Here is a 27881-nt window from a genome sequence, read left to right on the forward strand (position 1 = left end):
CTTCTTGTTATAACAAAGCGGAAGTCCAGTAGCACCTTTAAGACCAACGAAGTTTTATTCACAATGTAAGCTTTCGTGTGCAAAACAGTACATACTAGTTCACTGCCCACTCTCTATATATGTAGGACTGCTAATGCCATCCCATACTGTTGTTTGATGAAGTGTGCTTTTAGTACACGAAAGCTTACATTGTAAATAAAACTTTGTTGGTCTTAAAGTTGCTACTGGACTCCAACTTTGTTCTATCGCTTCAGACCAACATGGCTGCCTACCTGGATCTAGCTACTTCTTGTTAATACACTTTTCCCTGTCTGTGTATTCTCCTTAAGACTCAATCTCTCTGCATCTGGCTGCACAGATGGCTGGAAGCATGTTGTTACCATCTTAGACTAGTTTATTATGATTTCCTAGAGAAGAATTACCCAAAGTAATTTATGCCTTGTAACATGCTTTTTGTGGAGCACATTTGCAAAGTATCTGGAAACTGTTATATGTCATGTTGGTTGGTTTTGAATGGATTTTGTTTTTGGGATTTTTCTTTGCACCCACATGGCTATCTGGGACTGCTATAAATGGTAACTTGTTCAGAACACTTGCACTATCATCAGAGCCGGCGCGTCCATTAGGCAGCATGAGGTGGGTGCCTGGAGTGCAGCTCTGTGGGGAGGGTGCCAGTTTCGGCACTCCCACCAGCCCTTGTTTCCTCAGCAAGGAAAATAGTGAGCTCAGCAGCTGCCACAGGGCTTCCAGCCTCAGTGTGCATGCATGCCGCTCACTGTAGCTCCGTCCCTCCGTCACTTTCAAGCACAGATGCGAGGAGTGGAGCGATGGCATGCACGAGTGCATGCTAATGGCAGAAGCCTGCTGCAGCAACTGTCAAACTCACCCTCACCAAGGAAGCAGGGGGCGCCTGGCCTGGAGTGCCAGCCTTGTGCCAGCTCCCCAGAGCCGGTGCTGATGATCATGATGGATTTCTGATGCCAGTCATTGGCTTTTCATTTGTTTCAAGGTATGTGCTGGTTTTAACAGTCAAAGCCTGTAAATAGACTGGGCCCAGGATGCTTGCTGACATTTTCCGGATTGGTCCTTACCTAGGTGCCCACACCATTTGAAGTTCAGTGGATAACCACAAAAGAGAGGGTATTCTAAATGGTTGTGCCAAGACTATGATAAACTCCATTCATAGAACGATTTGTCTTGCCTTTTTTCTTAATGAACATTTGCCACCAGATTAAAGCTGAGTTTTCTTGGAGCTCTTGGTGAGCTTTAGTATTTATCAATATTTCCCCTTTTTATCTGTTCAGTTTGATTATTTGTGCCAGATTTCTGTTAATGTTTACATATGTGTAGCTTTATCATTGTAGCTTTTGGGACCTTGTGAATTGCTTCTTTAAAAAAGCACCATCTAAATAATTTAATAAACAGACATTTGTGTGCAACCTATTACACCCCTGAGCCCATTAAGCATTTTTGAATGTGTTTGGCATGAGGCTTACCATGTGATTTGCAGGAGGTGCTGATCAGGAGCATAGTTGAAACACCAAAAATAAAGAGCAGGAGATGTTCTAAAGTACATGTGTCCTATCTTGGCTACTTTATGCCATGAGTTTTCACAAGAGCTATTCTGTCATGTATTAAATTTTGATCCTTAGATTTTGGGGAGGGGCGGTTAATGTGAATCAGATTTCTTAGGTCTACTCAGTCCTTTCACATTTGGCAGTGTGAAGAGAGGTCCTAAACACATAATGTGCATGTATTATATCCTGGTCTCCCATAGACAGTAACGTAAACACAAATAAAATTGCAATAATGCAATAGGTAAGTTGTTGGGTTTTTTTAAAGTAGTGGAAGAAAAAAGGCCTCTGAAATATTTAGGCCATTTTCTCAGCTAAGGAACAATAACAACCACTGGAGAAGAGTCAATACATAGAGATATATAAAAGAGAAATATAATAGACAATAGTCACAAGTTTGAGCAAGAAAATAAAAAAGGATCATTGACAAATTTAATGCTTAGGCAGTCAGGGTATGTTTTTGGGTTCTCAGTACACCTGTGTGAAGATAGTGAGCATCAGCATTGATAGATGTATTTATTTTTTTATTCCCTCTGCAGGAAATTGTGGATGATCCTCAGTTTATTGTTGGAGGTGCTACAAGGACAGATATCTGCCAAGGAGCATTAGGTGAGTAATGTTTGTTTATCCTGGGCAGGGAGTAAACTGGATAGAGAAGATAAAAGTGAATTGGAATGGGGCTGCTTGATAGTCTCATGGATGATTGTCACAGTAAGATATAAATATTTCCAGCTAATTCCAAACCTTGCTGTACATTCCTGTGAACTCCTCTGTGCATTCATGGGCAAACCCAACTGGCAATACAGGAGGCTGCTAGGGCAACAGAATTCCAAGGGGTTCAGTTGAACTATGACAGTTCTCAAAGAGATGCGCAGATGACCCCACTGAGAGACCCCAGAACCTTATAATCTATGTCCATGGCTCATCCTAAGTGTATCTTCTGAGTATAGTATTTTCTCTTCTCACTTCATACAAGGGGTTTGTTACTTTGTTCTGATTTTCCCTGGAAATGTGGTTTTTAAAACTGTTAATCTGCTTTGAACCATGAAGAAAGGCAAGGTATAAATATTTTTCCCCAAAGAACAAAGTTTTTATTGACTATAAAACAGGATACAAATTAGAACCTCAAATACAATATAAGCCACAATAAAAGGGATAAAGCCCAATAATACATCAACAGAATTATCACAAAACTGGAAAAACAATAATTTAAAAAATCATAAAATAAACAGGTCAATCAAAACATTAGAAAAAGGGGCACAGTTCACTACTTGCATAAAGTAAATAATTAGAAACACAGAGCAAAATTAATTAAAATAGTAATCAGAAGTATAACTTTTTTATAAATATGGTTATTTAGAATAACCTCATTTTCAGTAAGGAAAATAAATGTTTAATACATTAAAAATAGTGTCCATTTGCATCTATGGGGCAGAGGGAAAGCGCAACATCTGGGAATGCTCTTAAGGAGGAAATGCAGTGACTTGCTAAATACAAGATGCAGGGTGAGCTGCAAAATTACTTTTTGCCTAAGTCAGCAAAACACATTAAGTTAAGCCCTGCATGTTTTTTTTTCAGCTGGTTCTCATCTGTCATCCACCTCACTGTTTAGCAATATGGGATGCATAAGAGGGCCATGTAGAACATGCAAAGGATACAAACTGTCACAAATGCCGGGAACAGGAGGCTGTTCTCACTCTGTTGCAATTATACATACATGCATGTTTAATGCTTATAAAGTGAGGAATATGTGCATTACACATGTCTGTGAAGGAAAGCCAAAAATTTTACTAAGGTCTGGTATTACAATAAGCTAATGCATATCTGATTATACTGCACATTCATCTAGCTTCTAAGAGCAAGACTTCCAATGACTGGGCAGCTGGAAGTAGTACAAAGATAAGGAGATTGTGGATCTAAGAATGTACAAGCTGTGCTGGATCAGAGCAGCGATCCATTGAGTCCAGCAGCCTGTTTCACATATCAGCCAAACGGTTATCCTGGAGGGCCACCAAATAAGGCATAGAAGCCAAGGCCGCCTCCTGGTGTCCTAGCCGTGGTATTCGGAGGTCTGCTACCTCTGAGTATGGAGATTCACTTTCATCCCCATGGCTTGCAACCTTTGATGGACCTATCCTCCATAAATCTGTCTAACCCCCTTTTAAAGCCATCTGTGCTTGCAGTCATCATTACATTCTCTGGCAGGAATTCCACAGTATAATTATTAATTGAGTAAAGAAATACTTCCTTTTTTCTGTCCTGAATATATTGCTCATCAACTTCATTGTGTACCCCTCAATGCCAGGATTGTAGGAGAGGGATAGACTGTGTGGGGTAGGATGCATATAATACTTGCTATGTGGGGAAGCAAGGCACAGGGTGCTGTTGACTACTTCCTCACCTTCTCAATTATTAGAACTTTTGCCAAATCTTTTTTTGGCTCTGGGGTTTCATCATACTCTCTGCATGAGTGTGAGTGTGAAAACTTCTTGAGGTTTTCTCTACAACTGTTAAGGCAAGAAACTCATGTGAGTGCAGGTTGTTTGTTAAACTATAAATCTCTTAATTCAGCACTGCTGCAAAGTCCTTTTCTGTTTTAGGAGTCAAAAGTGTCTCCAAGAATTACTGATATGGTCAACAGGTTTGGTAAATTAATATGGTCAACTACAGGGAGTTGCTTCTCAGAGCACTGATAATGGTGGCGGAAAGAAGTGGGGAGAAGAGGCATTCATGATAATGGCCCCATCTGGCAGAGATGTTTGGTGCTTTCACTGCTGTGTTTGCAACACGGTTGCTGTTCTACATATGTCTAATGAGCTGCACATATTTGCCAACAGTCAGCATGTCCATTGGCAAAGGTCCCTTGTGAATTGCAGGAGACCGGAACTCACAAATGTCTCATCTTGAAAGCAGTCAAGTGGAGCAACTGCAAGTGAAGGCTTGTTCCCTAGAACATGAGCCCGGAGACTGGGCTGATGATGATTTGGGTGATGGCGGCAAGAGGAACTGTCAGATTTTCCTCTGCTCTGATTGTGTGAGCCTAAAGCCTTTTATACGCAGTTGAAATCAGAGTTGCTTTTCTCCTTATATTGCCTGTGCTATGTGAGTTCAAAAACTTCTTCACATACAGAAAATCCAAATTGCTGTTACCACACTAGAACACAGCAGATGAAGATGAGGCTGAACATTGCCACCTACTGATTTCCTAACTGTGGTTTAAAAGGGGGAAAAAAACCCTTCCCAGCTTACAGTCTCAAGCACAAACTAGACATGAAAAATCAATTATTTTATTTAGTATAAAGCATCTGGGTGGGGCCGCTAATCTAATTAGTAAAGCAATAAATATTTAACCCTCCAATGTAGTTTACTTAATCTAAATCATCCTCCTGAAGCTAAGGAAAAAATATGCTTGTCACTCTCTTCCCTCCTATTGCAACACCCATTCTGACATTCACCTTTCCCATGATGAAAGCTGCATGTTGGACAGAAATTCAATGTGATTGTCAACTATTTAGTAGGAAGAAAACTGGCAACTAAAAGGAGAGACTTAAGCTAAACAGATTTTCTTATCTAGGCTGCCAGTGATGTAACTTGCAAAGGGAGAGGTATGACTCTGAGCTGCTGTGGTGATGGTGGCAGTCATAGGTGTTGCTTATGTATTCTGTGATTGATCAGTTTGTCATGCAACACTGATAGCAAGACCTTTGTCACTTTCTAAGAGCTTTAAATCCAGGTGTGTTCCCTTCCTTCATTCTGACTGAACGAAATTGTACCTGTGGAGCATCTGTTTTCTGCAAGAGCTTTAAAAGTAATGAGAACCCTGTGAACAGGAGGATCTTCAAGGTAGTGCCTAGGTAGAAGCAGCATTTAGAGTTTGATTTAGGTAACTGCTATGGGCCTGCCTATCTCCTGGGTTCTTTTTCTTCTAATATCACCAAGTTTTATCAAGATATCCCTTGCTCCTTGATGACCTTCTTTTTTATCTTCCTGTTTTTTCTTCCACTGAGCTCTTCAGATAGCAAGAACAAATAGGTGCATTTCCAGATATCCGATTTAGAACATTCAAAATATAAGAAGGTTCTTTTAAAAAAAAATTTGCAGACTTCTATTCCGCCCTTTCCTGTAAACAGGCTCAGGGCAGATTACAACATAAATTAATAACAGTTAAAACCTACATTTTAATAAATAAATGAAAAGAATGCATGTGGCCTGTTCAAGCATCCAGGCTCGGCAAGGGTTCAAAGAAAAGGTGAAAAAACAGTCCCTTTCCTACACTCAGAACTTACCCTAAATTAGGACAGGCTAGCTTTACTTGAAGCCAGGTACTAGATTCTGCTCAAGGACAGTGTGCAGTCACAATTGAAATATTAAGGGAAATTCTGGGGTGGAGGATGTATTTCTGTAGAAGACTAGCTTGGAAATAGGGATATAAAAACCTAAATCTACTGGAGAATAACTTCCTTGCCCCCCAGGTGACTGTTGGTTGCTGGCTGCTATTGGCTCCCTGACTCTCAATGAGGAACTCTTGCACCGTGTTGTACCTCATGGACAGAGCTTTCAGGAGGATTATGCTGGTATCTTCCACTTCCAGGTAAGGCCAAGGGGGAGGTGGCTCATCAATCACATGTGAGGTTCTTCACAATGATTTGAAATCAACCTCCTTTTTTTTGGGAAGTGGGACAGTAAGCTATGCCAAGTCTAAAGACAAACAAAGACAGTCTTGGGTTCAAGGGATGCATGCTGTATTCAAATGTTCACCCCTTCTCTCTCTCCCCTCCCCCCCAGTTTTAATCTGACCCTATAACCACAGCTTAGCAACACCTCGTTATTCCTCCATTACTTTTCACCAGATCTGGCAATTCGGTGAATGGGTGGATGTGGTGGTAGATGATCGGCTACCAACGAAGGATGGAGAGCTGGTATTTGTGCACTCTGCAGAATGTCAAGAATTCTGGAGTGCTCTGCTGGAAAAAGCTTATGCCAAGTGAGTGCTGTCTTGATGGGAATTATTTAGGGGACTAAGAGATGCCTCCCCTATCCTTCACACATTTTCTCTTGCAGGCAGGCCCTATCATGGCTTTGTTTCTGTTCTCCTTTAACTCACTTCCTGCTTCTCCTTGAGATTGACCTGCTAGAGATCAGCAGGAAGGGCTTAAAGACCCCCTACTAACCTTCAGTTTTGTCTTATGCATAGGTTGAATGGTTCTTATGAGGCCCTGTCTGGGGGCAGCACCACTGAAGGCTTTGAGGATTTCACAGGTGGTGTGGCAGAAATGTACGACCTCAAGCGGCCCCCAAGCAACATGTCCAAGATCATTTGCAAGGCTCTTGAGAGGGGATCCTTGCTTGGCTGCTCCATTGATGTAAGGAGAGTCCCAAAGAGGGGGGGTAACTTTTGAATTGCTTCAGATTTAGGGCAGCTCCCCTTGTTTGGCTCTGATTTTGCTGGTCTGTTATGAGACAAGGTGTAAACAAAGCTGGGATTCAGTCAGCAGAACAAACTCAAGGATTAACTGAAGATGTGAGGCAAAAAGCATTAGGCTGTGGCATTCTATTTTTCATGTTAAATGACATTTTTATTTTGGGCTGGTGTGGAAATGCACACTACAGATCTTTCTGATTCAAGAAAATACAAGGCTGATTCAATTTCATATTTAAGCAGAGCTTACAAAAATAAGAAAAGTGTTGTGTGAAATAGTTTAGCTATCTGCAAAAATAATCAGGTACCATATTAAACCCCCACCTTGACAGATCATCATTTGTAAGGTTTTTCAAAACATATCTCAGGCTGTCTTTCTGTTAATGTTACTAGTTGTCTAACCATTTCTTGTCTGTTTTCATATGGACACTTGTAAAATGTAAGTGGAGGACATATGACAGTGGAGGTTGTTCCCAGTGTATGATGCTGTAAACAAGAGGGGCATTTATAGCTCCAAGTTGCCCCAAAACCCTATGTCCAAATATTGGTTCCTTCTCCCTTCTCCCCCTTTTAATTTCCATAGGGGTGTGCTGGGACGTGAGAGATACTGAGAGCTGGGTGTTATCGGAGCTGGTGCTTCCCTCCAAGCCTTTCTGTTGGGTCTTTAGATAACAGCAAGCCAGGAGGCAAAGTTTGCAGCCCTTTCCTAATTTCCTCATGGAAATAGCCCATTAGTTTTTTGCCAAACTGTGAGCTGTTGCTAGTCTGTTCTTGGCAGCCATTTTAATCATCCCCTACACTGTTTTTTATTCTCTTGAGAGCCAAGAAGTCTGTAATGCAAGGCTGATGATGAAGAAAAAGAGCTGTAAGCCTATTCACCAGTGCTGTGTGTCCTCTGTCCTCAGATCACAAGTGCATTTGACATGGAAGCAGTTACCTTCAAGAAGCTAGTCAAGGGTCATGCTTATTCAGTCACAGGATTTAGGAATGTGAGTTTCTCTTGACGAGGTAAGAAGACATAGTGGGGGTGGCTTTTTGAGATCTACAGGCTGTCTAACTGCTGCTCTTTAACAGGTGGAATATCGTGGCCGCCAGGAACAGCTCATTCGCGTAAGGAATCCCTGGGGACAGGTGGAGTGGACTGGAGCTTGGAGTGACAGGTGAGTTTGTTACGGTATTGTTAGCAGTATTTGACTGGGCCAATCCACCACAGCTGAGAGGAATCTCAGCTGGTAAAGGTCTTGGGTAGCACTTAGGAGTAGTTCACATGTGTCTTTTTCTTTTGATAAACCTGGTATTTTTGTGTGTGAATGAGCCTCCATAGGTTGAATTGATACACAAGTTGACACATCATTTTTCAGTGGAATCAGTTCACAAATTCAGTTGTTAATCATCATACCTTTGTGAACTGGCACTTTGCAGTTCTTTAAACATGATGTTCCAGAACAAAATCTGAAAAGCAGCATGTGGAGGGAGAATTGAACTATAACTGGGCCCTGTGTTGTCCTGCCTCACTGCTACTGTGCTTCCATCTTAGCTCTTCTGAGTGGAATGAAGTGGACCCTGATCAGAGGGAGGACCTTCAGCTAAAAATGGAGGATGGTGAATTTTGGTGAGTGAATGAGTGGTGAGTTCTGAGGTATGTGTGCATGTGTTAAGAGCCACTGAGTCACTTCCAACTTATGGCAACCCAATGAATTAACGTTCTCAGGGCATTTTTTTTGTAGGAAAAGCTCAGCAGGAACTCATTTGCTTATTAGGCCACACCTCCTGATGTCACCATTGTTTCACATGGGCTTTTTTTGTAGAAAAAGGCCAGCAGAAACTTATTTACATATTAGGCCGCACCCCCTTATACCTAGCCAGCCGTAACTATGTTCCTGTGCATTTCTGCTCAAAAAAAAGCCCTGAATGTTCTCTGTCTGAAACATACATATTTGCAACATTACTATTTGCTGTATATGTAATTACTGCTGGCATAAGGCCAGATACATTTGTGGCCTTCTGAAAAATTATGTCATACATTTCCAGACTGGAACATTCCATTTTGGGTCCTATATTAATTGTTTATTGATTTACAAGTGTAACTGGGACTTTGTTGTATGTTGAAATTTGGACTATTTGACCTCTGAAGAAGGCCTCTGCAGGCTGAAACGCATCTGGTCATATATGGTTCTTTCATGTGCATTTGTCACTTTGAGATTTTATGAGGCGTCATTTGGGCCCCCTACAAGGTTTTTATATGTTTTTATAATAAAGATGTATACTTTTGTCTATAGCAGCAGTTAGACAGCCTGCAGATCTCAAAAAAAATTGTCTATAATATTAATATTAATGTCCCATGGCGCAGAGTGGTAAAGCTGCAGTACTGCAGTCCAAACTCTCTGCTCAGACCTGAGTTTGATCCTGGCGGAAGCTGGGTTCAAATATTCAGCTTAAGGTTGACTCAGCCTTCCATCCTTCTGAGGTCAGTAAAATGAGTACCCAGCTTGTTGGGGGAAAGTGTAGATGACTGGGGAAGGCAATGGCAAAAGTCTGCCATGAAAACATTGTGACGCGACATCACCCCAGAGTCGGAAACAACCGGTGCTTGCAGTTGTTTTATTAATGTTTACCTTTATTAATGTTTTTAACTTTTGGCCCTTTACTAGTATTGCAAACTTCCTTTGAAAGCAAAGGCCCTTAGTACATGTCTAACTATCTTGCAATGACAGTAGTTCAAACCCATATCACAGGCACCTGCATCAAGAGAGCCTCTCCTTGCCTAAATACTACAGAAGCTACTCTGATTCTGTGAGGGAGTATAGTCAGAAATACTTAATGCCAGTTAGTTGCCACTTGAATTCCTATCTCATGAGTGATTAAATAATAGCAATGGTAGTATTTTCTCTTGGCTTGAAAATTTTCTGACCAGTTGCACAGTGACATTCAACTGACCATGTCTGTCCCCAGTCTCACTGCTTCTTCTGTCCCTGCAGGATGTCTTTCCGAGACTTCATGCGTGAGTTCTCTAGGCTGGAGATCTGTAACCTCTCTCCAGATGCTCTAACTAAAGATGACTTGAGCAAATGGCACACCACTCTTTTTGAGGGCAGCTGGCGCCGGGGCAGTACAGCTGGGGGCTGCAGGAACCATGCAGGTAATTCCAATCTTGTATGCTGCCTCCAATCTCTTGTCTATCTTGGTGATGAATTCCTAGCACAGAACTCAGTGTTTCATCTTTCTCTATTTATAACTGTAATATAAGATTGTATCTGTAGCCTGTTGAGGTTCCATTTCAAATACCTTGACAGTTGTAGGAACCAAGCACCTGCTTGTGTGACCTGAGGTTGAGGAGCACTGTACATCGCCTTACTCTTCCTTTCTCCTTGCAGCCACATTCTGGGTTAATCCACAGTTCAAAATTAAGCTCTTGGAAGAGGATGATGACCCAGATGATGATGAGCTAGCTTGTAGCTTCTTAGTGGCTTTGATGCAAAAACACCGGCGAAAAGAGCGCCAAGTCGGAGGAGATATGCACACCATTGGCTTTGCAGTCTATGAGGTAATCCCACAAGGTCTCCTGGTAGTCTTCTAAATAACATCGTTTAACCAGGAATTTATTCCTAATATTTTCTTTATTTTCTGGCTCTCTTCACAGGTTCCTGAGGAGGTATGTCCTGAGTCATGAAAAGTTATTACTGACTTGTGTATGAAGATGGAAATCTCCAAGTTGGTTTAAAGCTGTTGAGCCAAAAAGATTTCTCTTCCCTAAATATTCTGGAAGGAGTCATGAAATAGTACTTTCCTCTTGCTTTGATGTAAATAGAGTTCCAGTACATACCCAGATCTCTTAAATGCCGAGGAAGTCAGAGAAAAGCCCAAATTCTTTACCGTGTTTGACTCAAAAAATTTAGACAAAATGAGAAAATGTACACATTTCCTTATTTTTCATATTTCTGTTTTCAGGGTTCAGGCTAGTGAGTTTGATGGGAGATATGCATGTCTCTGTATTTTTGTAAGATGCCTGTCTGCAACTGTGACATAGTCAAAGAAGCATTTTTTATTCCAGAGACCTGCCCTTCTTGTTTGAGTTTTCCTTCTCTGCTCTCTGGGTGTATGTTTTTGTATGCTTCAGGCCTCATCGTGTGGGGTCCTCCCCATCTGCACTGTTATATAGTACACTTGGTCTGTTTGTCCTCCAGTTCCAGGGTTGCCAGAGTGTCCACTTGAAGAAGGATTTCTTCCTGAGGAACCAGTCTCGGGCACGCTCAGAGACCTTTATCAACCTGCGGGAGGTGAGCAACCACATCCGCCTGCCCCCTGGCGAGTATATCGTGGTGCCCTCTACGTTTGAACCCAACAAAGAAGCAGATTTTGTCCTGCGTGTCTTCACTGAGAAGCAGTCTGACACACAGTAAGTCTGTACCAATATTATGGCAAACAGCTCATGTAAAGGGTTCCATGAGTTTACCAGGATGTGCACTTCTTCCTGCATCCATTGGAGTGGTTGTAAGAATTCCAGAAAGTGTCTGTGCTAGGAGATGGGGAAACTAATTCACACTTTTGAACTGGAGGCTTGTGATTTAGTTGAGCCACTCAGTGCTGACATCCCTGTAGTGACTTCACATATTTTGCTGATACTTTGGTGAGCTTCTGTCTGTGACAGCAAAGCACATCTCTGCCAAACCCTCTTCCCTTTTCTAAAAGTTTTTTCCTGTTGTTATAGTCTTTGCTTACAGTGTGTTTTGCTTCTTTAGGGAGTTGGATGAGGAGATCGCAGCAGATTTGCCAGATGAGGTAAGGGCCTCAAACAAAACCTAGGAAGAATGTTATTGAAGGGTTGCAATTTTCTGCTATGCTACATTTATTATGACTTCTGTGTGCAGATACTTTAAAGGAACTAGTGTCTGGGTGGTCCATGTCCTAGGATTATGGCCTTAGGAATTGAAGTGGCCATAACTGAATGGTTGACTTCAGTTTGCCAGGTTCAGTCCCTAGCATTGCCAGCTAAAGGATCTAAAATAGTAGGTGCTGGTGTTACCCAAAATGGCCCAGTCTTGATTTCGGGGGAATTAGCTTTGAGACAGGAGGGCAAGAGGGTACTTTTGTATACAGAAGTCGAGCTCAGTAAGAAGACTCCAGATTTAAAACTACTTAAAGAATTTTACTAGAAAATATGCTGGTTTACAATCACACAAACAATCAAAGTATACACACAATCAAGGACATGGAAAATAAGGAGTGAAAAATACAGATTTTTTAGGAGCAGTTATGAGGTGATATTACCTTTCCAGATGTGCAGACATCCATGTAGGAGTAGATGAAGAGAGAAAGAGGTGCATGGCTAGTGTGTCATATCAAGAAGACCCAAAACTAGCGTTAAGGGGGTATATTCTCTAGGCACCTTCAGAATGCACACCGGGGCATGGTTTGCTCTCAACTTTTATACTATTTTGAGGGGTGGTCTCCCCTCCTGGGATGTGATGGATTTAATGATAATTGATGGGCTTCCCAGGGTTGGCTGAATAGGTTCCCAGTTTAGACAAAAAGTGTGAAGGGGTTCCTGATGGGTGTCAGGAAGGATTGTGATGGTTTAATGTTTGGAATAATTTACTTTGGTACTCTGAGGGAGGAGACAGGGAGAAATGGGTTTGTGTACAATGGATTTGTACATTAACATAGGTACCACAGAAAAAGGATTGGGTGGAGTTCTGGAGACAGAAGATTAGCCAGATGTTGCTAGCCAGCTTTGAGAATGCAGATACATTACCTATTACTGTCCTTCCTTGGTTGGTAGAGGGGAGAGTGATTGGGGTTTGCTCTCAAGGATGCCTTTTCCAACCTTAGAAATTTTTTATTTGCAGCCTTGGCTGGCTGTTTGGTCCGAGCTGAGAGTGTTCTCACTTGGCCTGTCTTTTTGGGGTCTCTGATTCAGGTCAAGAACTGGGACCCCTGCTTTGGGGTGCTTCCACAAGATAGGCAGTGCCTCTTGGCTACACTGGGAAAGATCGTTCTCTGCTTGGAAACCTGAGAATTGTTGCCAGTCAATACAGAGCTAGATTGATAGTGGTCTTACAATGTTTCTCTTCCCTTGGCCACAAATTTGCCTCCTTTCCCTCTAATTCAGAAAAGTAGTGGTTCCGAAAAGCCTTACTGATTAAAATGGACTGGGATGATAGATACAGCTGTGGAGAGAAGTGAAGGAAAGAGGAAACCAGCTACTGGATAAAAGGCAGGATAAGTAGTTCAGTGGTTATTAATGACAGGAGAGTCATGAACTGTTCTTGATCAAAGTTTTTGAAACTCAGAAAGTTCTAGAGTCTGAAATACAGCATTTAACTCGCTCCTCCTGGTTTGTGTCTCCTCAGGAGGAAATCTCTGAGGATGATGTGGATGAAAACTTCCGGAACATGTTCCGGCAGCTTGCAGGAGAGGCAAGTACTGTGACTCCACATTTCTGTGAATCCCCTCCCCCGTGGTGGCAGTAGTTGTGTATGCTGATTAGGTAAAAGAGCAGCTGATAGCTCGGATACTGTGAAAGTGAGTAAGCCAGTGGCCATTAGAGCCAGAGTGATGTACTGAATGGAGTACTAGACTTTGACCAGGAAGCTCATTTGAAGATTTCCCCAAGACTACCTTCTCTCAGCTTAACCTATCTCACAGGCTTGTTGTGCTCCCCAGGATTAACATGATGAGAAAAAACCACTCCACACACCAAATAGTGGTCTGGGTTTTCAGAGCAGTCCGGAATCATCCCTTAACATTAGCAGTGCCTGAAAGATTCTGAATGACCTGCTTCAAAAGAGGGGGTAATATCCTTAGACATTCCCTGCAATCAGCAGTTACTGTTCACTGAAACCTGCATTACACATGATAGAGGTCTTTCAATAAACATTTGAGTTTCTGTGTCATAAATACTCAGAAGCTCCTTATTTATTCTGTTTCCTATGTAGTCCATCGACTGGGGCCTTCTGCTATGAACAGAAAAGTAATTAATGCTCTCCTCTCCTTTCCCTCCAGGACATGGAAATCAGTGTGTTTGAGCTCCGGACTATCCTGAACAGAGTTGTTGCAAGGCGTAAGAGCTTCTTCAACCTTTTGCTGTTGGGGTGGGGTAAAAGAGCAGCTCCTGCATTTCCCCCCACCTACCTCATCCAAGTGCTAGCTTGGATGTGTTTTCTGAAATAACTATGCCTCTCTTTCCTTCTCTTCTCAGACAAAGACCTGAAGACAGACGGGTTCAGTATGGATTCCTGCCGCAGCATGGTTAACTTGATGGATGTATCCTCTTTTTAGTAGAGGAGTGGCAGAGAGGGTTTCCTTGTAAAAGAATGGGAGGATCATAGATATGCTCAAAGGCTAGCATTTCCAGCAGAGGGTGCTGCAGGTCAACTTTGCCCAGCCTAAGCACACTGTGGCTTGTGATGAGAGAACTTTCTGAGGTGGTTGTGCAGTATCTTCTGCCCAAGTTCTAGGGTTTTACTTTTGGGTATTGTATAGACAAGTTACATGCACAAAGCATGCAACCTTAAATTTGGCTGAAACACCCATCCTGTTGTCAAACAGCCACATACACTTTCAGTCAGTACCTTTGCAGTGATGCTGTTCGTAGCAGTTTGTTGACAGTGCAGGGTACAACAGGATAGTGCCAGTTCACAAGGTCCACAAATTATGGGTACAGCAGTTTAGACCCAAGGAAGCAAAAACAAGTGTGGGACAGCAGAGCCAGTAATCTCAAGTTTTCTGTTCCTTAGAATCCCTGACACTGTATCAGAGGTGCCTCCTGATCCCTTTGGTAGCAGAAAGCTATGTACAGAGAATGGAATCAGACCCTGAATTGGATTCTAGGTGTTGATTGTGCTAGCATTTGGAAGTGATCTTGACAGCACTGTGCCAAGTGCTCTTGTAAACAAGCCCTAAAAGGTACATAATAGCTTTCTGACATCTAACCACCACCACAACAGACAAACATGCCTACAGAGAGGCTGTTGAAACAGTTCTTAAGCCAGTATGACTTAAGTTGTACAGAGCAGCACCAAAGTGTGGCCATCTCCAAGGTGACAGAAGGCAGGCCATTAATAAGGGCTGGATCCAAACTAAATTAGCAGTTTTCATTGATTCCCTTCTTGCCACAGCCTTCCTCCCTCATGCCATTCCTGAGGATCCTTTATCTCCCAAAACAGTATATCTTAGCAATCAGTGAGCTGCAGTGGGAGGGGGAGGCAGGAAAGTTCATTCCACTGATGGAAAAGTAAGTCTGGGTCCAATCCCAAGTATGCAACACCATCTGACTATGCTGTGTTCATGTGGATGCGATATACCTGGTAGATCAAATCACTTTCTGGGTTACAGTATGAGGGTTTTGAGCCAGAGCATCAGTATTCCTCACATATTCACCCCAAATCTTATTTTTTGAGGGAGGGAATCTCTCCTTGACTTTTCTGCTCTTCAGAAAGATGGCAGTGCTCGCCTAGGCATTGTGGAGTTTCAGATTTTGTGGAACAAGATCAGAGCCTGGCTGGTAAGAGAGGAATTCTTAGCTATATGGGGAGGAAGATGATCGGGAATGGCTAGATAGTGCGGAGAAGGAAAGCAGCACCTCACAGTCTCTTTTCTCTGTCAATGCAGAACATCTTTCGCCAACATGACATAGACAAGTCAGGCACGATGAGTGCCTATGAGATGCGTCTGGCTCTGGAATCAGCTGGTAAGACTGGATGGGGAGATTAACAAAAAAGTACATTTTGGTGATGGTGGTGTGTTGAGAGTCCTTATTGCTGAAATGACTGGAACATTAGTGGTTAGGATCTCTGAATTAATAGCTACCTTATCAGAGGAGCAGGCTGTGGTCAGGATGAAGTCCCATTCTCAGAAACTGGAGGCAGAGCCTGTCAGTAATTCTGTTTCTCAGACTGGCTTTGTGGAATCAGGACTTGATTTGAAATCCAAATGGGAGTCAGCAGCATGTATGGTAAAGAGCCTGCTAGACAAATTGCATCTGGTACGTCACTTCTCCGGCACTCCCAAGCTGTTTCTAATTCCTCTCTTCAGGGTACAATGGGCTGTGTAGTGGTGGCTCTTGGGACCTCTGCTTCTGCTGTTTGGCTTTCAGGGCAGACTGGTTACCCAATTTCTCTCTCTTAGGCTTCAAATTGGACAACAAGCTGCACCAGGTGTTGGTGGCCCGTTACGCTGATGAATCGCTGGGTGTGGACTTTGACAACTTTGTCTGCTGTTTAGTCAAGTTGGAGACAATGTTCAGTAAGTGCTACGGTGGCTCGACCTGAAGAAGCAGCCCTCTCCAGGAGCAGCTAGTGAATCCAGCATAGCGTAGCAAAGTGCCTTCAGGCAGGCTTGCTCATACCAGTACTTCCCTCACAATGGTTGCAGCTGTTATAGGGATAGCCATTTCACACAACCCAAAGTGTTCCAGATAGACTGCTGTAGTGAGATAGATAAGATGGACAGGATAGCTAGTGGTTCAGCTGGATGGGGGAACTGGCTCTAGAGGAGGAAGTGGGGTTATTGCTTGAACCTATTAGCCTCTTGGTGTAAAGAGTGGCAGACTCTAATGTGAACCAGGGTATTTGACTTTGTTTAGCTTTTGAGTTGTGGTGGTATTTCCTGATTAGGAAACATATTCTGGGTTGAAAGGGATTATAATCAAATTCAAAAAAAAGAGCTATCCCTCGTTTGAAATGGTTTCCCTCCTTTAGTGATATCCCAGGTCTGCTCTGCCACCATCCAGTACTGAGAGATAAACCCTGTCCCGTTTATAACTTACTGGTCACCCACCTCTCATGTCAAGAAAGAATTCACCATGATCGTTAGACTGCAAACTGAGTAATATGCCCCAAAGAAGAGTTGTGTGAAAGGAACTGTCTCTGAGGAGCTTTCATGGGAAATACTGTTCCTCATTCTATATGTATCATTACAAATTTTTGTCTTTGTTTTCCCTTCAAACTCTGCAGGATTCTTCCAAAGTATGGATCCTGAAGGCACTGGGGTTGCTGAGATGAATCTTGGCGAGGTACAAAATTTATGACGTTTCTGTTTGGATTAGAAGACAGCTGGTTTGAGAAAAGGGGTGGAGCTGCCTTTTGTCAGGTTAAACCTGACAAGACTGTCCAAGTGGCAGATATCCTGCAAAGGTTTCAGTTTACGTGGATCCAAATGCTGTGGAGCCCAAAGGGGCCGGGGGGGGGCAGTTTCCAGCTTCCTGATGACTCACTGCTCCTGTACACTTTAGAGCAGCTGACAACTTAGTTTTTAAACTGACAATCTTTAATTAGAAGAAGAAGAAGAAGAATTGCAGATTTATACCCCGCCCTTCTCCCTGAATTAGAGACTCAGAGCGGCTTACAATCTCCCATATCTTCTCCCCCCACAACAGACACCCTGTGAGGTGGGTGGGGCTGGAGAGGGCTCTCACAGCAGCTGCCCTTTCAAGGACAACCTCTGCCAGAGCTATGGCTGACCCAAGGCCATTCCAGCAGGTGCAAGTGGAGGAGTGGGGAATCAAACCTGGTTCTCCCAGATAAGAGTCCACACACTCAACCACTACACCAAACTGGCTAATTAGTTTTAAAAGATAAAAAGTGATGGGCCTGGGAGCACTGATGTACTGAAAAAGGTGAAAAATCAGTTGTTTTTTTAAAGACGTTAAGATGAGTGTGCTTTCAACCAGGAAAAAACATCATCCTCCACCTTTGACAGCAGACTGATAACTTCACAGGGTTCTGCCACAGTGGTTAGTCTTTCAGTCCTACAACAAATTGCCATATTGCTGCTTGAGCAAATGGGGGGGGGGGGGGGCAGGGTTCATGAGCCAGTTCTCTGCTGTCTTTGGATTCTCAACAAGTCTTTCCCAATCCCTTTGTTTTGTTCACAGTGGCTGATGTTCACAATGTGCGGCTAAAGCAGAGATGAAACTAGCTGAGAAGACCCTGTTGGATTGGGCTGCCCCAAGTGCCTCCCTCACATCAGGCTGACCGACACAGAATGACTCATCCTTCTGCCCCCCCCCCCTTCTAATCCACCTATGCTGAGCCGAGTGCTTCCTTTCCTCTTGATTGAAAACATTGGTACCCCAGGATTAAGCTTCCTCACAATCACCTGTTTATGAACTAGTTATTTTAGGGAGCAGGGCAGAGAGGAAGGCAGCTGTTTCCTGTTGGGAGTGTGGCTTGTGAGCTGGGCAAAGACATAAGGGCACAGATGCATGCGGGGGGGGGGGTGTCACTGCATGCAGGCTTTAGTGTAGTTGCACTTGTCAGGAGGACACCTAAGCAGGAGGGGGGCTGTGTTGCTTTCTCCTCCTCCTCTCCAACCACTGCTTCTGATCTGGATCCTTCAAGAAAGCCTCACTTTCTGTCTCTGGTGGGCATTGCAGCAAGCACTGCTTGACTATTTTTCTGGCAAGTAAACTCTAGCAGATTGACTGGGGACCTTCATCCCTAGTGTTAACTCTTGGTGGGCATTCTGAAGTGATAGAGCAGCCAAGAGGGTACTAGAGTCATATATTTTCCAGGTCCCCAATACTGTTCCCTTCTCACTTTGCATGGAAGCATCTAAGGGGGGGCAGGGTCACATACTTAAGGCCACCAATATCTGATAAGTGATGCTAGTGATCTCTGTGGCAATGATTCAAAGTGTCGGCTTTCTTCTTGTCAAGCCAGGCTGTGTAAGTTGCTAGGACAAGGTGGCTGAAAAGCAATCATGAAGACAGGTTAGATGAACATTTCAGTGGCCATGTTAGGAGGAGGAAAAAAGAATGCTAGGGTAACTTCCTCTTTCTTTCCAAACACATTGCAGCATAACAGTAATTGTAGCTTTTTTGAAATTGGACAGACAGCAAAGCTACTGAGGCAATGTCTGCTTGTTCCTAATCTGCCCAGTCTCCATTTCATGTTAACCTTCACAATCACTTGGTGGGACTAAAAGGACAGAGCTGTAAAAGCCTTCAAACAGGAGCCTGCAGTCTGCCCAAAAGTGCCTCAGAGGCTGTATGTAGTACACATAAGAAGCAGGTCTACTCAGATGTTAGTCCCTTTTTATTGTGGGACTTAACCCCAGGAAAGCACTTTAGAACTGTAGTGTACTCTATATATTGTATAGCCTATGCAAAGGCTGCTGTCCCTTCCTTTTGGGGTACTGCTCCCAGCTCTGCCTCTGACTAGCTCTCTTCTTTCACTGCATCAAGCTTTTCATTTCCAGAGATTTTTGAATGGAACAATGTATTTAAATGGTGGAGTGTATTCCACTCGGGTGTCCTCTTAATGCTGAGCCATCACAGAGCATTTCATGCTGCACTTCTCCTTCTGCCATAGGTCTGCCAGTGTCTTTACTAGAATTCAGAGTTTAGCAGCTGTTCTGGACCCTTCCAAGTCCTCCCACCTTGCACTATAATTGGGTGCTACAGGAGTGGCTTTCTCCTGATAGTTGCTTCTTTCAGGGTTAACCTCAGTGCAGCAGAACAAGGTTTGAGTTCAGTGGCACCTTTAAGACCAACAAAGTTTTATTCAAGGTGACAGCTTTTGTGTGCAGACACATTACCTTAGACAAAGTGAAATGAAATTTACCAGTCCATATATATAAAGCAGAGGTTGAACAGCAAATTAGCATACAATATAATTACATATTTTAACAGATGCAAACAGGAATATCAAGCTAATTTTTTTAAGGTCACTGTTTGGATTTCATTCCAGAGGGAAACAATGAAGCAAATATGTCAAAATTGGCAGTAGATGTGTAAATGTATCAATTATAGGGGCTAGAGCAATAATTTGAGACCCCCTTCTGTCATGCTCAATGGAACCTCAGTGCAGTCTTTGATGTTGCTGTTCTGTGGAATAGAATCTCTACCCTTAAAGACCACTGGACAGAAAGTGAGGAGCCACTAGTCAGTAAGGGCATAAACTGCAATTGTCCCTTTAGTCTGAATGGGGATGTCTGAGAGCCGTGCAGGGGAGATGGCTGGCACACATTTGGTTGTGTGTTTATGAGAGGCAGGCTCACCGCTCTCTAATCTTGCTCCAAAGGAAAACCCAAAATTTCTGTGCTCAAATTATACACAAAAAAGAGAATCTGAATTTGCCTGGTGTAGTGTTTGGCTGCCAAGGTTTTGTCAGACTTATGTGCCAGCCTTAAGCCATGACTGAGAAATATGGATGTAAGATTTATGTAGCATATCATGGCTCTTGGCCGACTGAAAACAGTGGTTCTGATGGCAGGGTGCAGAGGTGTATACTGCTCTGACCCGCCGCCACCATTACCATGGCTACAAGACCTATTTGTCCACTCTGCTGCTGCCTTTTGTTAAACTGCTCCTCTATTCCCAGAATAAGATGATGAGGCAAGTTTTTAGGGACAAGTATTGCCAAAATAATACCCATTCCTCACTAAAAGAGCCAAATTGTAGAATTGGAAGATGTACACAGCCTTGGTCAGGTCACTTAATGCAGCATTCTACTTGGGATGGAAAAGGTTTTTCTGGGCACCACATTCTAGAAGTCATCATACAGATCAGCAATCAACAAACTTTACAGCAAAATAGGATTTATAAAGGCAGAAAAGACATGACTTGGGCTCTGCTGGTTCTCTTTTCTGTCATTTTGTTTTCTACAAGGGCATTCCAGCTCTTAGCCAACTTTTCATCTTGACCCCAGTACTTCTGTAGCAGGTGTCTTCCTGCCCAGTTTCAGCCACCAAACATTTAAATGCCTCTACCCAAGCTGGCAGTGGCCCTGGTGATTTGCTCCAGGGACCTGTACCTTTCCACAGCCTTAGAACTCCTGCGGAATAAGTCTGTATTGGTAACCACTTTGGCTCAGATAGCAGAGCTGCCTTTTCAGCCCAACTTGCAATGTATATGAAGTTAAATAAATAGAGCTATGTCTACTTCTGTAAGTGTGTTTCCTTATAGGGCTAACGATTACTTCACGAGCCTTATTTATTCTGCCTTCATTTTTAATGAAATGTAGACATTTTAAAAGGGAATAAACAAATGCCTCATAGCATAGTGAAAGTATTCTATGTTACCTCTAGGCTGAAAACTGTTTATGAAAAACTCACAGCCCTGCATTGGGTTCCTGAGCCTAAGTCAGTTCTCATAGATGTAGAAATCCAGGTTCTCCTATCTATCTAAACAGTAGTAAAAGAACCATATGGGTTTTTAATTTTTGTTGTTCGGGTACATATAAAATTTCCCACTGAGGAGCAAACATATAATTTTAACTCCAGTTTTTGCGATCTCAAGCAGCCGCTTTGCATATACATTCCTAGTGGCCTGCTATGAATGTGGCTACTTGAAGTCAAGATGTAGTCTTTAAACAGAATGACAGCAAGATTATGGAAGTAGAACGAGGCAAAGATAGAATAGAGCTGCCATTCCTCTCTGGGCTCCTTAAGCTGCTTTTTAGCTAATGAACACCAAGTGGCAGCATTGCTCTTTGCTCACAGATCACTGAAGGAGCTACTATGTTTCTTCCTGTCTGGCTGGACTGCTGTGATCCCTAAAGTGCCGGTAGACTGGATTCCAGCAAAGCTGTTCTGCTGGCTCCAAGTCTGGAAGAAGACTGTATTGGAATTAATGAAGAAGGTGGCTGGCTCAGAAAGGCAGGGAAGCAGTTACCAGACTAAGCATCATCTCCCTCCTCATGCTGATCTCAGCCAGTTGAGGCATCTTTCCTGCCCCCAAGAATATCCTGAGGAGAAGCAGGGAGCCTAATAAAAGGTGGCCAAGGGGACTCTGCTGCTTAAAGTGCTCCTTGGCACAATATTCTACTGGACAAAAAAGATAGCCATAGCAATGTCCCACTCCCACACAAGTACAGTGTCCCTTAGTTCTGAGTAGAAGGTGAAGGCATCACTGCCCCCTTGATGTAAAAAAAAAAAAAAGCTGATGCAAAACTCATTTTATTCAAGGTGATCTGAGCTTCTTGTGTTTAATGTTTTTGCTTTACATTAAATATTAGCATTCCACTGATATTTATTCCATCTTATCTATTGCATTTTTATATCATCTTCCCTTCATGAAGCTGTGTCCTATGCAGGGTTATCCCCTCCTTTTGTCCTAAAAGGGACCCTGTGCAGCTGGGCTGAAGGAAGTGACTGTCTCAAGGTCACCCAGGGAGTCCATGGCTGAGGGGGGATTTGAAAACAGGTCATTGTCCAGCCACTACCCCACACTGGCTCTCTTCCTCCAGTTAAGTCAGGTGAGGCTCCGTATATTATTCTTTATGTGGAGCAATGGGGACCATTTCTCCCTTATCATGAGGATGGTTCTGCCTGGGTCACTTGATACTTTCACAAACATAATGGTAGGAGGGGAGGAAGTGTCTCTAGGAGCTGGAAGTGTTTTCCAAATTACAGCCACATCCTTTAGTCCGGCACAATGTCAGTCAAACTGTAAATCTCATTGGGTCATGTTCCAGGTGGCTTCTGCTCTGACCAATTTCATTCCTTTGAGAAAGTTGGGGGAGGGGTTTTTGCTAGTTAGAGGGTGTTTCACTTTCCTCCCCATAAAACATCTGCATTAAAAGGTAATCACTCATCCTTTCATATATATGGAATTTCTTTCAAAATGTTAGAAATAGTTTCAAATTATTACTACAAGTAGGGGATGGATTATGTTATCATGTACAGACATTTGTAGTACTCTCGTAAAAGCATACATGTCTTGTTTCAGTAATAACCAATCACATGGGGGAGTTCTGCTTTCCAAGGCTAACTTGAAGCTATGAAACCTTAAATGCTAATATTAATGACCATGACATAGTACAAAAAAGTGAGCCACGAATGATCAATACCATCTCCAAGTCTCTGACAGGCAGTTGTTTGCAAGTAGCCTCAGGATAAAATCCAGTGGAATTGGTGGCTTCAGGTACAAACATCAGCAGGAAAGTTTTTACCCATAATAGCAGGAGCTGAAAGAGAGAAACAGTCCACAAAAGTGATTAAAAATTTAATCTGATCCTTCTGGCCTTGGTGTTAAAAACTGAAGAGGCTGATGCTCACTCTGTGCGTTTAATGGAGGAAAAGTTAGCCATTAATATCGTTTGGGTTGGATCATAAGCAAACCATTGCTTTCTGTGCCCCAAGGTTCCAACAAGGGGAGAGGCTGTTCTTTTCCACCTAGCCATTGCCTTTCTTGAGCTGTGCAGGCTCTGGGAAGTGCAAGCATTTTCTCAGAAACCACAAGATTAACAAGGGCAATGGAGCAGCAAGCATCCTGAAGTTCCAGACTGCTGGCCGTGAGAGTGGACCACACAAAGCCCTTGCCCTTGCGCCGGCTTTGAGGGAGTTCTTTCCAGAGTTCTTTAATCAGGCAGTGGCTCACAGCTGGATACCAAGTGCTTCCAAGAAATTAATACCAATGAAGAAAGTGGAGGCTGGTGCTGCTAAAACTGGTGTATGTGTGGGTCTGGCTGAATCCAAGCTGGTTTTCTCAGATCATACAGACATTTTAACCACCCTATGCAGCGCCCGAGTGAAAAATGAAGGAAGCCAGTGGTGTCAAGGAATTGCCCACAAACTCTGCTACAAAAGGGTTGCCTCAGACTGTTGAAAACTGATGCTTTTCTTGTGGCAAGACACTTTGCATTAACAGCTTGGCACATGGCACTGTTTGTGTGAATCAGTAAGAATGACAGACACAGGAGAGTCACTGCTTTGGATCCCATGTGGTGACAATTGTTAGTCTCGTGCACCTACATGAGAGCTACTACTGCATAAGAGCTCTGGACTACAGCTCTTGAACCATCAGTTCAAATTCCCAGGCAGACATATAATTCATTGGGTGATTTTGGAACAGCTGCTCTCAACTACTTCACAGGGAAGTTAGAAAAACAGAGGTGGAGAGAACTGCGTAACCTTCTCTGAACTTCTTGGATGAAGAGTCGGATAAGCATGAGATAGGATTACTCCTTGCCAGCTTGCTAGTGTGAGTGCTGTTAGAAATACTTGAAAGAACCTATGTGCAGGAAAGTCTGCCCAGAACACAGAGCCCTTTGCTTTCACAAGCAGGCTGATTTGGCATATTGCTAGCCAATTCATGTAATTCCCTGATAAACCAAACAACTGAAGACTGATATCCAAGACTTAATTTGAGTAGAAACTGCTTGCCAGAGGTCATGAATAGAGATCCTTCAACAACAGGACTGAGGTGCGGTAAACAGCCTGAATCTAAATTAAAGCCCACGCAGGGGGCTGGGAATAAGAAAGTGAGTTTGAACTATCAGTACAATCAGCTCTCTTTTTTATTTGCAACACTGCACATCAGAGTGTAGTACCATGAATGGGTGGGGAACAAAGGTAGTTATTCTTGAGAATGCCTTATGCTATGGAAACAGATAGTCTTGACCTAATTTCTGTTATGAAAACCACCATGTTTGGAACTGGCACCACTTTTATTCACCAGGGAATATAGGCAGATGGGCTGAAGCCTGAGGAGGAACTGCTTGCAGCAAAGAGTAGCTCGGGTCAGAGCCCAGATGGTAAGGACATAGAACAAGTGGGAACATACAACTGGGGTGGGAAAAAAGAGAAGGCCAAACTGGGGTAGCCTGTGTGTATGTTTTATGCATAAACCACTTTTTAGCACTGTTTACATGCTGATGTGGAATCCAAGCCACTTGGTTTATTGGCCTGGCTACTGAAATGAATGGTATCGCTGTTATGTATTTAAATGTTAATGCTCTGTTGCTGCTTTCTGAGGGGCAGTGTATCTGCTATGTAGGAATTGTGGCACTAGTAAAGCACTGCTGGACACATGCAGAAATTATGCACACATTCCCAAATGCATTTGCATCAGGTACTGACACCTTAGTCTGAATCTTCTGTTATATAAAAAGTTGATATTGAGTTTTTAAAAATAGAGAAAACTGAAAAATAAAAATGATATTTTTGTTACTGTAAAGAATAAATTAATTTTTGAAGAAACTGAGTTTAGAGTGTGGGGTTCCAAGGCAATGCTTCATTATTGCCAGGCACATTGTATGTGTTCCACCAAATGTCCTGTGATCTGAAATGTCACTGATTTCATTGGAAGAGGATGAGCACATGCTTAAACCTGAAATCAATTAGATGTTAAATGTGCTTAACTTTGATTAAATCTCATCCTTTTAAACAACTGCAGAACTTGAAGAAAATTCTGATCTCATTTGAATGAACAAAAGACATATTAAGCCCTACAGTCTGCAGTTGTCTCTAGAAGGCTGAAATTGAATGGCCAGATGGGCCAGTGGTCTCGGTAACATAATACCTGACAAGGTTATCAAGGCACATGGGCATACATAAACTTGGAATGAAAATTTTGCAAGCTATCTCAGCAGCATGAAATGCCATAAAATACATAACATACATTGGGATTTCTTTTGGCCACCAGCCTCCCCTACTGCTGCTTCCAATTAAGCTTCCGGACTTTACCAGCATGAAGTCAGCTGCCCATCTAGCTCCCCAACTACTAGATGGCACTGTGTGAATCCCAATCCAGTCAGCAACTTCTGAGCAAAAGGAGCCTGAGGAAGGGGGTGTCTACGCTGCCTGTGCCCACCTGTTTATGCCAGCTGCTATTGCCCACTGAAGACAGGCACTCTAAAATTTCCTCTCCCTTTCAGATGTGATCCCCCCACCCCACCCTTCTCTTTGCAATCCTGCTTGCAGCCATTCCAGACTGGCTGACACAAAAGGCCTTTTGTGTGGGATAAAGTTGGGCAAGGAAGGGAGAGGCACCAGGACACTCCAGCTGCTGCTTCTATTCAGGGGATGGCTTCAAGTTTTGGAGTATCACAGTTGCTTTAAGATGACGGAGGCTGCTTAGACCTGGCGATTTGCCAAGGCAGTGGTAGCTCCAGCAGAAACAGGCTGGGTGCAGCAGCAAGCTAACCCACCTTTTGATTGCCCTGCCTTGACTGCCCTTCAGGCAAAGGGGGAACTCCAATTTATGTGCCTTATCACTGAAATGCTGTCAAGCTATAGGGTTGCATCGGATGCCACTACTTGTATTGTATTTGCATCAGACATCAAGATGGGACATGGGTTTCTTATGCAGGAAAGAGAGGAATGCCGTGGCAAGAGAACTTGAGGCCACTTCGGAGAAGAAGGCCTCACGTACCCAGTGTTTTGCATGCATAGCTAAACCTGAACGTAGTCCATCACCGAGCATTTCCGTTTGTGCCCAAGGGACACTAATGTCTGCTCCAGAAATTAATTAGTGACAAAAGGAGTCATTTCTGGTTTGGGGAACTCCGTATTCTTCACATCTGCAGCTGGCTTATTCATCTTTGTCCAGTTCCTCTCTAACACCCTCTGAAGCAGAGATCTAATGTTTGGCTGAAACTGTCCTTGGTAGGTTTCCAAGAGTGGTTGTTAGATATTGCTGGAAAGTCTGCTGTCCACTTTTTGTGACTAATATTTTTAATGTATCACAAAAGGGCTATTTTAGTGCATACTGATTCACCGCCTTTGGGGGGGGGGGGGAATGCACTTATGCTGTTATACCAAATAAGGGTTTTTGTGTTTCTTCTACATTCTTTCTAAGAAACAAACATTTAAAAAATTGGTTTGCTCTTCCCCCTCAACTTTTGTATCAATAAGCAAATATGCTTGATGAACATAACACCTTTGGTTAGAACTGGTAATTAACTGTGTGGTTTCCTCATTTACCGACCAAACATCAAGAAGTCATACCTTGCTGTTGACTACGGTAATTTCTTTCTTCCTTTATCTTTCATATTTTGGCAGACAGGAGCATTTTTGTAACAACGTTTGAGCATTTCCAACCTTTTGGTCAAGATCCAAATGATGTGCTAAAATTGCACCAACGGATGCAAATTGATGCTAAACTGGGCAACTAATTTTTCATCACTAATCTTCTATGCAGTCTCACCCAAACAGTCATATGCTCCAGCACTCTCACCCTCAGTTCCCTTTTTCCAGCCAAAGGAGGTTTGAGCATTAGTTCCTCCAGCGGTTTCATTTTGTGTGTGTGTGTTGGGCCTTTTGGTTGCTTATAAACAAAGTACAAGGTACATGGCTGAAGGGCACAAATACAGAACTAACAGCAACAATTTATTAATACATATAAATAATTGTAAAAAAGCATGAGTTTCACTCCCTCAAAATTATTTAAGGTTCCTCTCCTCAGCTATGACACATCAAGTATAGCAATTTCACATGTTTTTTTCAGTGGGAGAGAACCCTAAGGCTCTGACAATTCAGTTCACAACTCCATATTCAAAGCAGATGCATAACACAGTAATAAATCCAGTTCATAAATCCTCTCTCAGGTGAGATTAAGTCCTCTCTCAGATACAACGGATGGGTTGCCAGCTCTATCTCTGTTTCAAGTAGATCTCCAAGTAGAATAAATCTCATCTAAAGCCAAACTATACTGCTAGCCATCAAACCCACAAATACAATGCTTAAAATGTATAATAGCAAGAATTACTGATCTTTCAATTCTAGATAAAGTGCATCAATGAATTTTCAAGCTTCAATTGAGTAGTCATGAAAGATTACATTGCGAAGGCATTGCAGTCCCTCCTTGAAAAGGGCACAACAGAAATGCTTTAGAGCTTCTACTTCCACCTGTTCCTGGTGGATAAGAAGAAGGGTGGGGTTAGACCCATTCTAGACCTGAGGGGCTTAAATGTGCTCTTTTCTGTTTCAAAATTCCACATGATTTTGTTGGCCTGTTATGCAGTTATTAAAGTCAGATTTATGGTTCATTGTTATTGACTTGGAAGATGTCTACTTTTGAGATACTGAGGTTGGGGGTGCTGGAATATATGACTGTTTGGGTGGGAACAATCTCTTCTAGCTCTGCCACATAACGCCCTCTGGAGGCTTTTTGCTATAAAATCTCTCCACAGCAGACCTGCTCATGTGGAGTCCCCATATGTGCT

The 27881-nt window shown here is 42.9% G+C and overlaps 1 protein-coding gene across 1 annotated transcript in view; it reads left to right on the forward strand.

Moving 5' to 3' along the window:
• The window catches only part of CAPN11 (calpain 11), a 50584-nt gene extending 32498 nt beyond the window's left edge, over nt 1-18086 (forward strand). The window contains exons 3-22 of the mRNA XM_060244650.1: nt 2114-2183; nt 6047-6165; nt 6425-6558; nt 6769-6937; nt 7899-7982; nt 8068-8153; nt 8531-8605; nt 9972-10132; nt 10368-10537; nt 10634-10645; nt 11178-11389; nt 11733-11772; nt 13344-13409; nt 13996-14053; nt 14192-14256; nt 15428-15496; nt 15604-15682; nt 16120-16236; nt 16947-17005; nt 17867-18086. Coding sequence (XP_060100633.1) covers nt 2114-2183; nt 6047-6165; nt 6425-6558; nt 6769-6937; nt 7899-7982; nt 8068-8153; nt 8531-8605; nt 9972-10132; nt 10368-10537; nt 10634-10645; nt 11178-11389; nt 11733-11772; nt 13344-13409; nt 13996-14053; nt 14192-14256; nt 15428-15496; nt 15604-15682; nt 16120-16236; nt 16947-17005; nt 17867-17893 — 1872 coding nt within the window. The 3' untranslated portion in view covers nt 17894-18086. The remainder of the gene's footprint in view (nt 1-2113; nt 2184-6046; nt 6166-6424; nt 6559-6768; nt 6938-7898; nt 7983-8067; nt 8154-8530; nt 8606-9971; nt 10133-10367; nt 10538-10633; nt 10646-11177; nt 11390-11732; nt 11773-13343; nt 13410-13995; nt 14054-14191; nt 14257-15427; nt 15497-15603; nt 15683-16119; nt 16237-16946; nt 17006-17866) is intronic.
• Nucleotides 18087-27881: the final 9795 nt, after the last annotated feature.

This window comes from Heteronotia binoei, chromosome 1 (genome assembly GCF_032191835.1).
Source record: "Heteronotia binoei isolate CCM8104 ecotype False Entrance Well chromosome 1, APGP_CSIRO_Hbin_v1, whole genome shotgun sequence".
Classification (NCBI taxonomy): domain Eukaryota; kingdom Metazoa; phylum Chordata; class Lepidosauria; order Squamata; family Gekkonidae; genus Heteronotia; species Heteronotia binoei.